This window comes from Electrophorus electricus, unplaced genomic scaffold (genome assembly GCF_041902795.1).
Source record: "Electrophorus electricus isolate QZ-2024a unplaced genomic scaffold, ASM4190279v1 Scaffold38, whole genome shotgun sequence".
Lineage (NCBI taxonomy): Eukaryota > Metazoa > Chordata > Actinopteri > Gymnotiformes > Gymnotidae > Electrophorus > Electrophorus electricus.
Genome location: NW_027658671.1, coordinates 383,679 through 396,480, shown reverse-complemented (window position 1 = coordinate 396,480; position 12,802 = coordinate 383,679). Strand labels below are relative to the sequence as shown.

The 12,802-nt window shown below is 43.0% G+C and overlaps 2 protein-coding genes across 2 annotated transcripts in view; both read left to right on the top strand.

The window, feature by feature from the left end:
• Positions 1-1,704, top strand: part of LOC145655865 (homeodomain-interacting protein kinase 1-like) — a 164,235-nt gene extending 162,531 nt beyond the window's left edge. Inside the window, exon 15 of the mRNA XM_081709330.1 lies at positions 1,559-1,704. Within this exon, the coding sequence (XP_081565456.1) occupies positions 1,559-1,704 (146 nt within the window). The remainder of the gene's footprint in view (positions 1-1,558) is intronic.
• Positions 1,705-4,567: 2,863 nt separating this feature from the next.
• Positions 4,568-11,796, top strand: LOC145655864 (homeodomain-interacting protein kinase 1-like). Its single transcript, XM_081709329.1, has 10 exons — positions 4,568-4,685; positions 7,673-8,088; positions 8,419-8,792; positions 9,452-9,575; positions 10,003-10,122; positions 10,243-10,329; positions 10,630-10,811; positions 10,957-11,187; positions 11,444-11,570; positions 11,698-11,796. Exons 1-10 carry the CDS (start codon positions 4,568-4,570, stop codon positions 11,794-11,796), a joined length of 1,878 nt encoding a protein of 625 aa, XP_081565455.1.
• The last annotated feature ends 1,006 nt before the right edge of the window (positions 11,797-12,802 follow it).

Genomic DNA, 12,802 nt, shown 5'->3' with positions numbered 1-12,802 from the left:
TAAACGTATTCCAGTCGGAGCTGCCTTTATATTAACATGCCAGGGTACACACACTGGATGTTTAATCTTTCTAATGGGTAAGCTATATTTTTATAGTTAGGAAAGATTTTTTTTAAATTATTAATCAGTTAAGGAATTCAAGCTGTTGCATTTTTCTGAGGTGAGGGAATATTGCATAACCCTGTACTGGCCAAATAATTCGATTTGATGTGCTATTTTGTGGATTAATACCATACCAGGTATGGTGGCAACTTCCATCGAAAACTACTTTATCATCACAAACTACATCTAAGGAACTACCAGAAACGTAAGTAACGTTAACATTTTGCTTTTTGCAACATGTTTATTCTTCGTCTTTAGCGATTGTTTTATCTGTGAGAAGTGTAGTTGAATTGCTAGTCTGACGGAGAAGACTCAAGCGCTAGAAGTGCTCTGGTTATAGGGGACTTTATTTTGCGACACGTGAAATTAGCAGGCCTTTAGGGAGACCAGCAGCAACAGTTGGCTGTATAGCAGGTGCCAGGGCGCCAGATGTTGCAGGTAGTGTTAAGGTTTTAGGCAAGCATGGGTTTTCTAAGATAGTTATTCACGTAGGAGCTAACGATATACGCCTTCGTCAGTCAGAGATTACTGAAAATAATATTGAAGAGGTGTGTCAATTAGCGAAGGCGATGTCCGATGCTGTAGTATGCGCTTAATAACATAATTAGTATTAAAGTAACTGATTCACAGAAAACTCCTTTTATCTAAAGCTGGGTTTGCTAAATGTTAGATCATCAGCGTCTAAAATGCTCATGATAACTGAAATACTAACAGATCATAGATGTAATGTACTTTTAATAACAGAAACCTGGATCAAGCCAAACGAGTACATAGCTTTAAATGCAGCGTGTCCTTCTGGCTACAGCTATGTACACCACCCTCGTCTAACTAGCCGTGGAGGTGACATTGCAGTTATTTCTATTGACACATTAAGCATAAACCAGAAAGCCTTTGAAATGATTTTTACTAGCATAAATCATGTAGCCAGCGATAAAAAGCCCATCCAGCCTCTTCCAGTAATTGGCATCTACAGGCCACCAGGACGCTACTCAGAATTTATTAAGGAATTTGCAGATTTCCTTTACACTTTTGTTGGTGATTTCAACAATATTCACTTTGATAGTGGCCAAGACCCTCTGATGGGCCTTTAGTTCTATATTAGAATCAGTTCGTTTTACCCAATGTATAACAGAACCCATACACTCTGGTGGACATACGCCTGACTTAGTACTGAGCTATGGTGTAGATGTAGTTATACTACTCCATCTCAGACCATTCCTTCATTTCATTTGAACTATGTACGCACAATCACATCAGCCACTGCACCTGGTTTTATTGGCAATCTACCAGACATATCATTTGTGACTAGGATGCCCTCACACCCTACAGAACTTGGTCAAATAACTGAATGCTTAGAATCAGTATTCTGCTGCACACAACTCCGAGGACTGGAAATCATTATACCAGTCATGATAGTCGGACGCAGTCCCTTGTGACTCCTCCACTTCCGTCCCAGGACCACATTCCCGTATTGTGGGAGTCAGCAGGGTAGCCAAGAACACGGGGGAATTGCATGCACGAGCTGGGGAAGTGTGTCTACTCCCCTTCCTCCCCTTCTTCCTACCCTTCCCCGGCATCCTTCTTCGGTTGGTGTTTCTGTAACGTCTCGAGGTAAACAGGATGCGGGGAAGAGGCACGATTAACCAGACGTTTATTACACACACGAATGATACATAAAACAACCCACATGCTCTGTACACCTTAAACATCAACAAACACACTACGACACAGGAGATGTATATACATTAAAGACGATTACACATAATGCAGAACAGGTGGACAACACGAGAGGACATGGCAACACGGATGAACACACACAAACCAAGACGTTTGAGGAGGGGGTGGGGCCATAACATGACATTGGCAGTCTCCCAGACATATTATTTGTGACTAGGATGCCCTCAAACGCCACAGAACTTCATCAAATAACTGAATGCTTAGAATCAGTATTCTGCTGCACACTTAATGATGTTGCCCCACTTAAGAATAAAAAAATTAGGGACAAAAAATTGGTACCTTGGTATAATGACCACATTTGCAATTTAAATCAAAACACTTTCACATTTTAAATAAAAAATTGAACGTAAATGGCGCCACACAGCTTGTAGTCTTCCGGCTTGCATGGAAGGAGAACCTTCTCAAGTTTAGAAAAGCACTTATTACCGCTCGAACAGCTTATCTCTCAAACCTAATAGAAAAAGAAAAAAATAATCCTAGATTTCTTTTTAGTACAACTGCCCATCTAACTAAGAATAAGATTGACACCAATGCTCAGATTACATCACCACCATAGTAGTAAGGAGTTCATGAATTTCTACAATGAGAAAATAAAGCACATTAGAGATAACGTTAAGAGCATTAATATGACATCGGGCAACTACTTAGGTACAACCAAGAACAACCAAGCCAAAAATGACTTTTGAATCCTTTACACCTATCCAAGAGCCAGAAATTGCATATCTGATGTCACGCTCAAAGTCCTCCAGTGTTTACTAGATTCACTGCCCACACACTTTCTTAAAGAAATTCTACCTGAAGTAATTGAACCTTTACTAAATTTAATAAACTAATCCTTAAATATTGGCTACGTTACTAAATCATTCAAATTTGAAGTAATCAGACCACTTCTCAAAAAATCTAACCTCAACCCATGTCAGCTGTCAAACTACAGACCGATCTCAAACCTACCATTTATTTCCAAGATCCTAGAAAAAGCTGTAGTTCAGCAGCTAAGCGCATATCTGAATCAGAACCGAATGCATAAAGGATGTTGAGAAACTTTCTCTCACTTAATCCTGACAAAACAGAGGCGCTTCTATTAGACACAGAGACAGCTAGATCCTCTAATTACTCAATGAACCTCAGTGAAATCACAGTCACATCTTCCCTAACAGATAAAGATCTTGGAGGTATCATGGATCCCAGTCTCTCGTTCGAAGCTCATGTAAATAATATTTCTAGGAAGGCCTTTCTCCACCTTAGGAACATTTCTAAGATTAGAAACATGCTCTCCTCACATGATGCAGAAAAGATAGTCCATGCATTTATTACTTCAAGATTGGACTATTGTAATGCCCTACTATTAGGCTGTACTACTAAGTGGTTAAACAAGCTCCAGCTAGTTCAAAATGCAGCAGGCAGAGTGCTCACTAGAACGACAAAATCTGAATCCATCACGGCTATCTAAGATACTTTACATTGGCTCCCAATAAAATTTCATATTGATTATAAAATACTTCTAATTACCTACAAAGCATTGAATGGTCTTGCCCCACAGTTCCTTAGAGAACTCTTAGTTCATTATAAACCACCATGTCTGCTTAGATCGAAAGGTGCAGGTTCTTTACTTGTACCAAGACACTTTACTTGTTTTTTCATTTTATAATTATATTTTTCTCTTTAAATTGTTATTATTGTGGTGACTGTTGTCGGCCAGAGGAGGATGGGCCCACCATTTAGTTTTAGTTCCTCTCAAGGTTTCTTCCTCATGCTCTAGTGGGGTTTTTTCTTGCCAATGTCAGCCTTAGCTTGCTCACTGGTGGCTTGGACTTGGACATTTGTAAAGGTGCTTTGTGACATCTGTTCTAAAAAGCGCTATATAAATAACTTTTGATTTTGATTTTTGATTTGATCTCCTGAGGAAAAGCCAGAGTAGCTCCCACTCTGAGGCAGATGCTTCCTCTGTGAGCCATTTCCCACCACTGGATGAGCCCCAGAGAGAGCGAAGGATCCGCGGCCCACAGGCTGCTGTCAGAGAAGAGCGGCCCCACTTCAGGCAGGTGGCAAAGAGCTATAATTACAGAGCATACCTAAAAATACACAAATGGCATGCTTTGGAAAAATAAATATAAAAATTAGTGAGGGTCACCCTGACAGCGAATACATTTGTTTCTGTGTTTTTAAAAGTTGATTTTATTAATGAAACCTGTTTAGCATTACCGATATCATAACACCAGGTATGTACACCGTGTTCTAACGCTGTTTTAGGGAGAAGAAGAAGGGGAGCTTGACTCTGGTGCAGTCTCTGGCCCAGAACCACACTGACATCCTGCTTCCCAAGCTCCACGATGTGTGCCTGACTGTGGTCCAGAGGGGCCCTCTCAGGGACAAAAGATTCTCTAATCAAATCATATAAACAATGGCCCAAAAAGGAGCTTCGCATTTTGCTGTCCGAGCTGGAATTGCTCTGTTTTGTGACCAAAATGGTTCTAACCTGATGAAGAGTCAATTTGGAATGTTCTAGCGAGGAATATCTTGTCCTTAAACATGGTAGGTAGTAAAAACTGATGCTTTTCCTTCTCTGACACACCAAGTAAATCTGCCACATATCGGATGAGTCCGATAGGCGTGTTTAAACAGGCACATCCCCATGGAGTGCCTGAACACCTGAGCCCCATGTCCACTGTCTCAGTTGAAGAATCTGAGCTCCATGGTGTCGCGTGCTTCCATGACAACACTGGCGCACATGTCCACCGACCTGTGGAGGGCCATGGACGCCAAGGCGGAGTTGGTTGCCTGCATGCTGCCGCACAAGGCGGGCGAAAGCAACCTCTTCATCAGGGAGGACAAGGACCTTGCACTCGGTGCCATGGTGCAGAGCTGCTCGCCCACTCAGGTCATTCATGCTCTGCTGGCCGGGGAACTCAGGAAGGATCACCTCACCAACACCTCTATAAATTTGTTTTGAAAACGGTCATGCAGCCATTTGACCAAAATAAATTACACTGCCAAAAGAGACTTTTAGTAGAAGACAGAAACACATTTATAGTACAGCAGAGCCCTGCTACTACGAGGCAGTAATAGTGGAATCTAGACGCTATAATAGGTTCATAATAATTACACGCTATAATAGGTTTCCAATGTTGGGCAGTAGTTTAGCTGGGGCCTGGGAATATTGACATACCTATCGATATCTTGGTGCCCTTTTTTTTGTTTTGGCTCCTCCTACAGGTCCAGCAGTCTGTGATGTCATCCCACGATAGATCAGGAAGCAGCTCCCTTCGTCACCAGCTCCCTGACCAGCCCTACCATTGGCCCGTGGCCTACTCGCTCGGCCAGAGGAAAGCCTGTATCCTTACCTGTGAGAGGAAGAGGAACACGGAGAGACATGAGGGATTCGGACATTGAACATCAGCTCGATTATTGAACTTGATTATTGTAGTTTCTGGGCTTATTGTTTGTTTTAATGCCTTCATTTTTTTTTAAAAATAGTGTTTTTTACAAACAGACTAACAAACTGTATTAAATGTATCTCAAATGCAATGTGTGATTAATGTGTTTAACAAGTTGATTGTTGTATTTTGAATTCCATGGGAGGTGTAACTATAAAAAATAGTTCTTTGGCACTTAGTGGCAGTATTTGTTCAAAACACATGTAACATCAAGCTCTTATGTAACCTTTATAGGATCTTCACCTCAGACTTTGAATTTTGGCTTAATTTAAAGGGATATTATGGGCTAATTGGAGCTAATTCTATAACTATAGTAGTGAACTGTATTACTACAGAGAAATCTTTTTGGGATTGTGTGTGTTTAAAATAGAAAACAAAAATTGAAACAGGTAATTTATCAGGTTTCAGATTTCCTGTTCTGCTGGACTGAGGGCATGTTGCTATATTGACAAAATCCAAGTAACTGCAAAATCTTTAAATAGTACAATATATAAACACAGGCAGTGGTAGTTCAGCGGTTAAGGTACTTGACTTGTTCTCGGAAGATTGCTGGTTCACTGCCACGTTGCCACTGTTGGGCCCCCGCGCAAAACCCTTAACCCTCAATTGCTCAAATCGTACTCAGTCATAATTGTCGCTTTGAATAAAAGTGTCAGCTAAATGACATAAATGTAATCAGCACAGTCAAAGATTGATTAACCACACTAAGTCCAATACTAAGAGACTGGTACAGTGGATGAGGCACAGAGCAGGATACAGCACTATTTTTTGCTTTCCATCAGCAAGTGCTACCTGGATGCAGTCTTGCTACTTGGGGATTTTGCAGGCTTTGACTCCTTGGGTGTGTGATGAGGATTTTGCTTCAGTTAAACTCCTCATGAACATGTCTGACAAACCTGCACGTATGCTCTACCAGGACCTCATTTAATACTTCTCTTTCAGTAACTTGGAGCCTGTGGTTTTTGTTTGCTATTTCTGACATAACTGGGCAACATTTTACATTTAATGTATATATGGAATCCACAGAATCTATACCATAATACTGTAAAGAAATAGTATACTTTATACATTGTAGCTAGTCCATGCTAGAAGCTCCCAAACAACTCCACATAAACTTCAGCTCAAATAAGCCTCTTCCTTTCCATGATGTCCAAAAGTATTGGCGTTCAAATCATTCTTATGGCTGCATGAGTTTCGCCAAACAGCGTCAAATAAATGGGAAGCTGATTGACAGCACGCGGACCTTTAAACGGTTAAAAGGAGAACTAAATAAGACAAGTGAAGGGTCTACGTTTTCATCTACACCTCCTCCATTTGTTGAAACAGCTGCCTTTCACGCCACTTGCCCAGGAAACATATGAAGTAAATAATAGTCACCCACCCCACTTTTTATGTAATTGAATTTTCTTTGACAAAATCTGAAGTTATCTTATACTGGAAGCATGTTTTAAAATGCCATTTAAAATGACAGGCACGATTGTTGTGGAAATTTACCAGAAAAGCACGAAATATTTAGCGTGGGATTCTGGAGAACGGATGCATGTAGACGGCTGAAATCGGTAAGCAGGTACATGTATTAGTCCTAAGAAATGTTATGTTGATAAATGTAGTACTTAATATTCGATGCTATCAAGTGATTTATATGAGTCTGCCAGTTTGGGCCCGTAGGTGCAGCAGGCGGACAAGCAGACACTAGTTTTGATTATGTCTGGACAAAGAGTAAAATAAATGTGAGCTTTTATCTTGTCTACTGGCGAGGTTCAATACGTGCACTTGAAATTCCATTTTATGACGTTACACCTGTCCATGTCACCTTGTTGCCATGGAACGAAGAGTCCGTAGAGTAGCGAATTGATATTTGGTGGAAATCTTCTCACTCCGGTCGATATAGCGTGCTAATAATTTCAATTCTTTAAATTAAGAACCACAGAACAACATGGATGATCATGAATTATATCCGTTCGGTTTTCTTGAGCCTTCTTTCCGTAAGGTTAAAGGTGGGAAAATAATCAACACTGAGGGTAAGTTATGAAGTTAACTAGCGGTTAGCGTTAGCGTTAGCTAGCTAGCGTTAGCTAAATCATAGATCGTGTTGTTGTTGTTGTTGTTGTTTTTTTTTAAATCTGCTGTTTTAGTTTTAATTTTGAATATAGCCCCTAACTAGATCTGCATAGCATTCCTTTGGTTAGTGGCCCTGTTTTCATCTTTCCCTAAAGGAATATTCTCTTCCCCTTCAGATTCCTCCAGTGGGATCGCCAAGAAAGTAAAATTCGAGAGCAATTACTACCTGCGGAGTCCTGGTCCTCGGATTCGGCCGGGGACGCCCTGGCCCTCGGATCCAGGGTTCAGTTCAACCGATGGCTTACCTGCCCTGGTCTTTTCCCCCTCTGGAGCCTCAGACAAGGCTGCGTCGTCGTCCAGCCAGCGGGGAGAAGACGCCCGTCAGAAGCGGTGCAGCCTGAAGAGGAAGAGAGAAGGGGAACACAGCAGCGACAGCGTACAGATCCTGGAGGATCTCTACACCCCTTCGTTGTCCAAGCGCGTGGCCAGGAGCGGAACAACCACCTCTTCCACCCAGTCCATTGCGTACTCCGGTTGTACCGCAGATAGCAGCAAATCGATAAGTGATTGCGAATACCAGCTGGTGCAGAATGAAATCCTCTGCTCTGCCTCCAACAGCTACGAGGTTCTGCACTACCTTGGTTGTGGAAGTTTTGGCCAGGTGGCCAAATGCTCCAAGAAGGACACCAATGAAATGGTTGCCATCAAGATCCTGAAAAACCATCCATTCTTTGCTCGACAGGGTCAGATCGAGGTGGGAAAGTTTTGCCTGCTTTTTTGGAGCTTTTGATATGGAATCAGCTGTAGCCCCGATTCTGTTTGTTGGTATCAGATGTGCTAACTCACACTGTGGAATCTGTATACAGCCAGGGTAGCACAAAAACACTTGTGTTTGGTATCAGCACACTAGTTCTAATTTTCAAAGCATCAGTAGGAACTAGTTCAGATAACACATCGACAGCTTGAAGCTTACTATAAAAAGAAGGCTTAGCTACAATTGCATAAGCCATACCTGTTTGGATGTGTATTAAAAAAAAAAGTGCAGAAAAATTAAATCTGTCTTTCCTCATTTGCTCCTCCTCAGGTGAGCATCCTGAGACGGCTGAGCAGGGAGAACGCAGACGAGTTCAACTTCGTGCGTGCGTATGAGTGCTTCCAGCACAAGAAGCACATGTGCCTGGTGTTCGAGATGCTGGGGCAGAGCCTCTACGACTTCCTGAAGGACAGCATGTTCAGCCCGCTTCTGTTGAAGTGCGTCCGGCCCGTGCTGCAGCAGGTCGCCAAAGCGCTCATGAAGCTGAAGAGCCTGGGCCTGATCCACACCGACCTCAAGCCCGAAAACATCATGCTGGTGGACCCCGTCAGGCAGCCGTACAGGGTCAAAGTCATCGACTTCGGCTCGGCTAGCCACGTCTCCGAGGCCGTGTGCTCCAGCTACCTGCAGACCAGATACTACCGGTGAGGGACACGTGCTGAGGCGTGTTAGAAATAAGTGTGCACTTGTTGCACTCGAGTGTGCTTTAGAGTAGAGCTGCACATTTTGGCAGTTGCGATGACCCTGCTACACATTAAAATCGTGATAAGCATTACAGTTAACTGGAGCACGACTGATTCATATTTGATTTATAAGTGGTTTAATTTTAGTGATTCATGTGAGTGCTGTTATTTAGCAAAATACCTGATGAACCCTCTTCAATGTCTGAGATTAGTTAAGATGCTCCGAGTTGCAGGCTTTGGTAATATTAGTATTGGTCATGTCTGTACAAAACTGCTGTTGCATTGTAGCTATACCGTTAATTAACCGTGTTGTTTACCGAGTAACAGTGTTTAACTGCATTGATACTCTGTATTTACTTAATGGAAAACAGAACATCATTGTAGTGTCAGTGCATTTTTGCATATAGTTCCATGTTAGAATAGTGGGTGTGTAATGTAAAGTGGTGTGTAGGGGGGAAAAAAAAACCTGGACTCATCAACAAAATACTATTTAAACCTTTTACATTTTCATGAATGAATTCAGCACCGTTTGTGTTAAAGCAATTGCCGCCGAATCACCACAAACTACGGAATCAGCCGAGACTGATTTCATGATGGCGATATCTGTGTTTTTGGTCTAGGTCACCTGAGATCATCCTGGGTCTCCCTTTCTGCGAGGCCGTGGATATGTGGTCGCTGGGCTGTGTCATCGCCGAGCTGTTTCTGGGCTCCCCCCTGTATCCGGGAGCCTCTGAATATGATCAGGTAAGCACACGGGCCTTTGAGCTGTGCCTAGTCTTTTTCACGCATCTTGGGCTTGGATTCACGGAGCTCTGTAGAATTTCGCTGATTTGGGGTCGGTTCTTTCACTTTCTTTTCACACTTTTCTCACTGTGTGATGAAGACGTAAATCTTGTTTGTGAAAAGAGTGGCGTAGTGTTGCTAATGGAAATGGCCGTTCTTCTAAATATGCAGTTTGTTAGGGAGTCCATAATGGCTAGCAAGGAAGAGAGTGAATGTATGGTTTGAGCTTTTAGCTACTGCTTTGGCTAGCTTATTTTTAGGAATAATATAAATAAGAGTTTCTATGGCCTGTTTTTCTTTTCTTTTTTTTTTTATACATGCATTTTGAAAATGGAAGGATGAACACAAAATAAAGTCGTAATCCTCTTGCCGTGTGGTGTCTCTGCAGATCCGTTACATCTCCCAGACGCAGGGCCTACCAGCAGAGTACCTGCTGAGCGCAGGGACCAAGAGCAACTATTATTTCCACAGGAGCCCTGACTCCAGCTGCCCCCTGTGGAGACTCAAGGTTTGCCAGTCTTTAAATGCCAAATACCATGTGTTTGTTTCATAAGGGATGTAACTTAATGATGTCATGTAACTTTATGGTGGAGCTGAATGGTTGATTTTTTTTCTTTCCTTTCTCCAGACGCCTTCAGAGCATGAGGCAGAGCATGGCATCAAGTCCAAAGAGACACGGAAGTACATTTTCACCTGTCTTGACGACATGATGCAGGTTATTTTGGCTTTTGTGCACATAACTGTACGCATTGCTTTACTGTTGTGATGTGAATTTGAAGAACGTGAGAAACAGCTTCCACGGCTCACGTTGTAGAGCAGGTTGAGCAAGGTGCTAGCTCAAAGGTCGAGCGTTCGTGCCGTTATAATGAGGAACGCACATGAATCGCTCTGGAGAACGGCATCTACGAAAGGCAGAGCAATGCATAGTAACTTGCTGCAGAACTTGCTGCGTCTTAGGTGGATCGGTGCCCTCTGCTGGTGTTTAATATGACTCACCCCTGGGTCTCTCACGCAGGTCAATGCGACCAGTCTGGAAGGCGCAGACGTCTCGGCGGAGAAGGCAGACCGGCGGGAGTTCATCGACCTGCTGAACAAGATGCTCACGCTGGACGCTGACAAACGGATCACGCCGATGAAGGCCCTGAAGCACCCGTTTGTCACCATGAGCCACCTCCTCCAGTTCCCTCAAAGTGCCCAGTGAGTTGTTCCAGGCCTTCCAATCTACATGTCACAGTTTTTAAAAAAAATTAAGGAACACCATCTTAATTTACAAATCCAAATGGTAGTACTGTAACTTGCCCCCCGCCCGTGTCTCTCTCTCTCTCTCTCTCTCTCGCTGCAGTGTGAAATCTTGCTTCCAGAAAATGGAGATCTGCAATCGGCAGTGCACAGGGTGTGATGGCAGCAAGAGCCTGTTTGGCAGTGGGGGTGGGGCGGGGGGCGGGGCCAGCACAGCTGCCAACCTCAATGACACCTTCAGCAGCTGGCTCGCCCAGCACAGCCAGGTGGGACAACCGGCACAGCAGGGCGGGTTCAAGAGGTCAAAAGATCGCCAAGCAGAGAGCCGGGCTAGGTACTCCCTGCTTCTTATTGCACTTTATAATGGCTGGCATTAACGCTAAAACTCCACACTAATTCAGTGCAAGGGAACCCTAGAACAGGACTCGAGACCTACTGGTCTAGTGTGTGGGTCTGCATTGTGGGTACAACTGTTGTAACAAGTGCTGGATGGCTCTGTGGCATCACACTTTGGTGATAGGTTGTGTGTGTTCACTCGAGTGTGCAGTGTGTGTTGAGAGTGTTGACGTGCTCCTCTGACCCTGTGCCAGACCTGTGTCCTCCCCCGTGCATGGCATGGGCGACGCATCGGAGCCCATTATCATCTCTGACACGCCCAGCCCAGCTATGAGCGTCATCATCATCTCCAGCGACTCGGAGGACGAAGATGACACCAAAGTCCAGCCCACCAGGTGCCCTCGCCTCGTCTTTTTAAAGCCATTATGAAATCCTTCCTAACACTTTCCTTGCTGTCACTCATCTTGTTGTTTAACCCTTCCTTCCCTTCCTTGGCCCCAACTCCCAGCTGCGGCGGGCGAACGTCATGAGCTGGGTGACGGCGCAGCACTCCGACATGTCCACATACATCCCGCTCAGCCCCAAGCGTCTGCCCAAGTTCGTGTAGAGCGCCACCAACCTGCCCAAGTGTTTTTTTGTTTTTGTTTTTTTTTACTTTGAATAAAAAACTTTGAATTGAAGTCGCTGACTGTGCCATGCCTTTCTGTGGGAGGCCCCATTTTTAACATTTTTTTTAACAATACCCATATTTTTATACATTTATATTTTGATGTTGATGGTTTTGGTTCTGTGTGAAGTTAAAATATTTTTTTATGCTGCACTTGGCCTCAATTAATGTATTTTAAACATATTGGATGTGAGTCCTTGACCAGCATGTCAATAAAGCTTCATCTAGTTGCTCTTGTCACAATGTGTTCAGTTCTTCTTAAAAGGGTAACATCGCAATTCTAAATTGTATTACAGTAAAGCAAAACATTAAAGGTTATTTGGTTGTACTATTCTATTGATCCTATAGTCAGTGGCTATCAATAAGAAATGATCAAGCACAGTTTTATTGGGTGTGTGTCTGGAAAGAGAACTACAGCTCCCGGCGAGATTTTTGGTTCAAGATTAATCATCATGCAAATTATTGTGATTAACGCGTTGTCTGTTTAATGAAACTATTATACTATAAATCTAATATTTTAATAGGGCTGGCAACTTTCTAGATCCGATTACTACACGTGTGTGAAGTACAGGTGCTGTAGCTATACAAAATACAAATGTCCACAGTAGCCTAATTATAATATATGCATCCAAAATAAACACCAGAAGCCTGGACTAATGCTAATGTACATAAGTGCATTAAATCTAGGTAGAACTGTTCGATAGGTAGGATAACAAAACACTTGTCCCGCCATACAAAAGAAATGAGAGCGTGATAAGGACTCCAAGTCGCCACCAGATGGCGCCCGAAACCGCTTAAATGTATTCCAGTCGGAGATGCCTTTTACCTTAACATGCCAGGATACACACTCACTGGATGTTTAATCTTTCGAATGGGTCAGCTATATTTTTATAGTCAGGAAAGATTTTTTATTATTATTAATCAGTTAAGTAATTCAAGCTGTTGC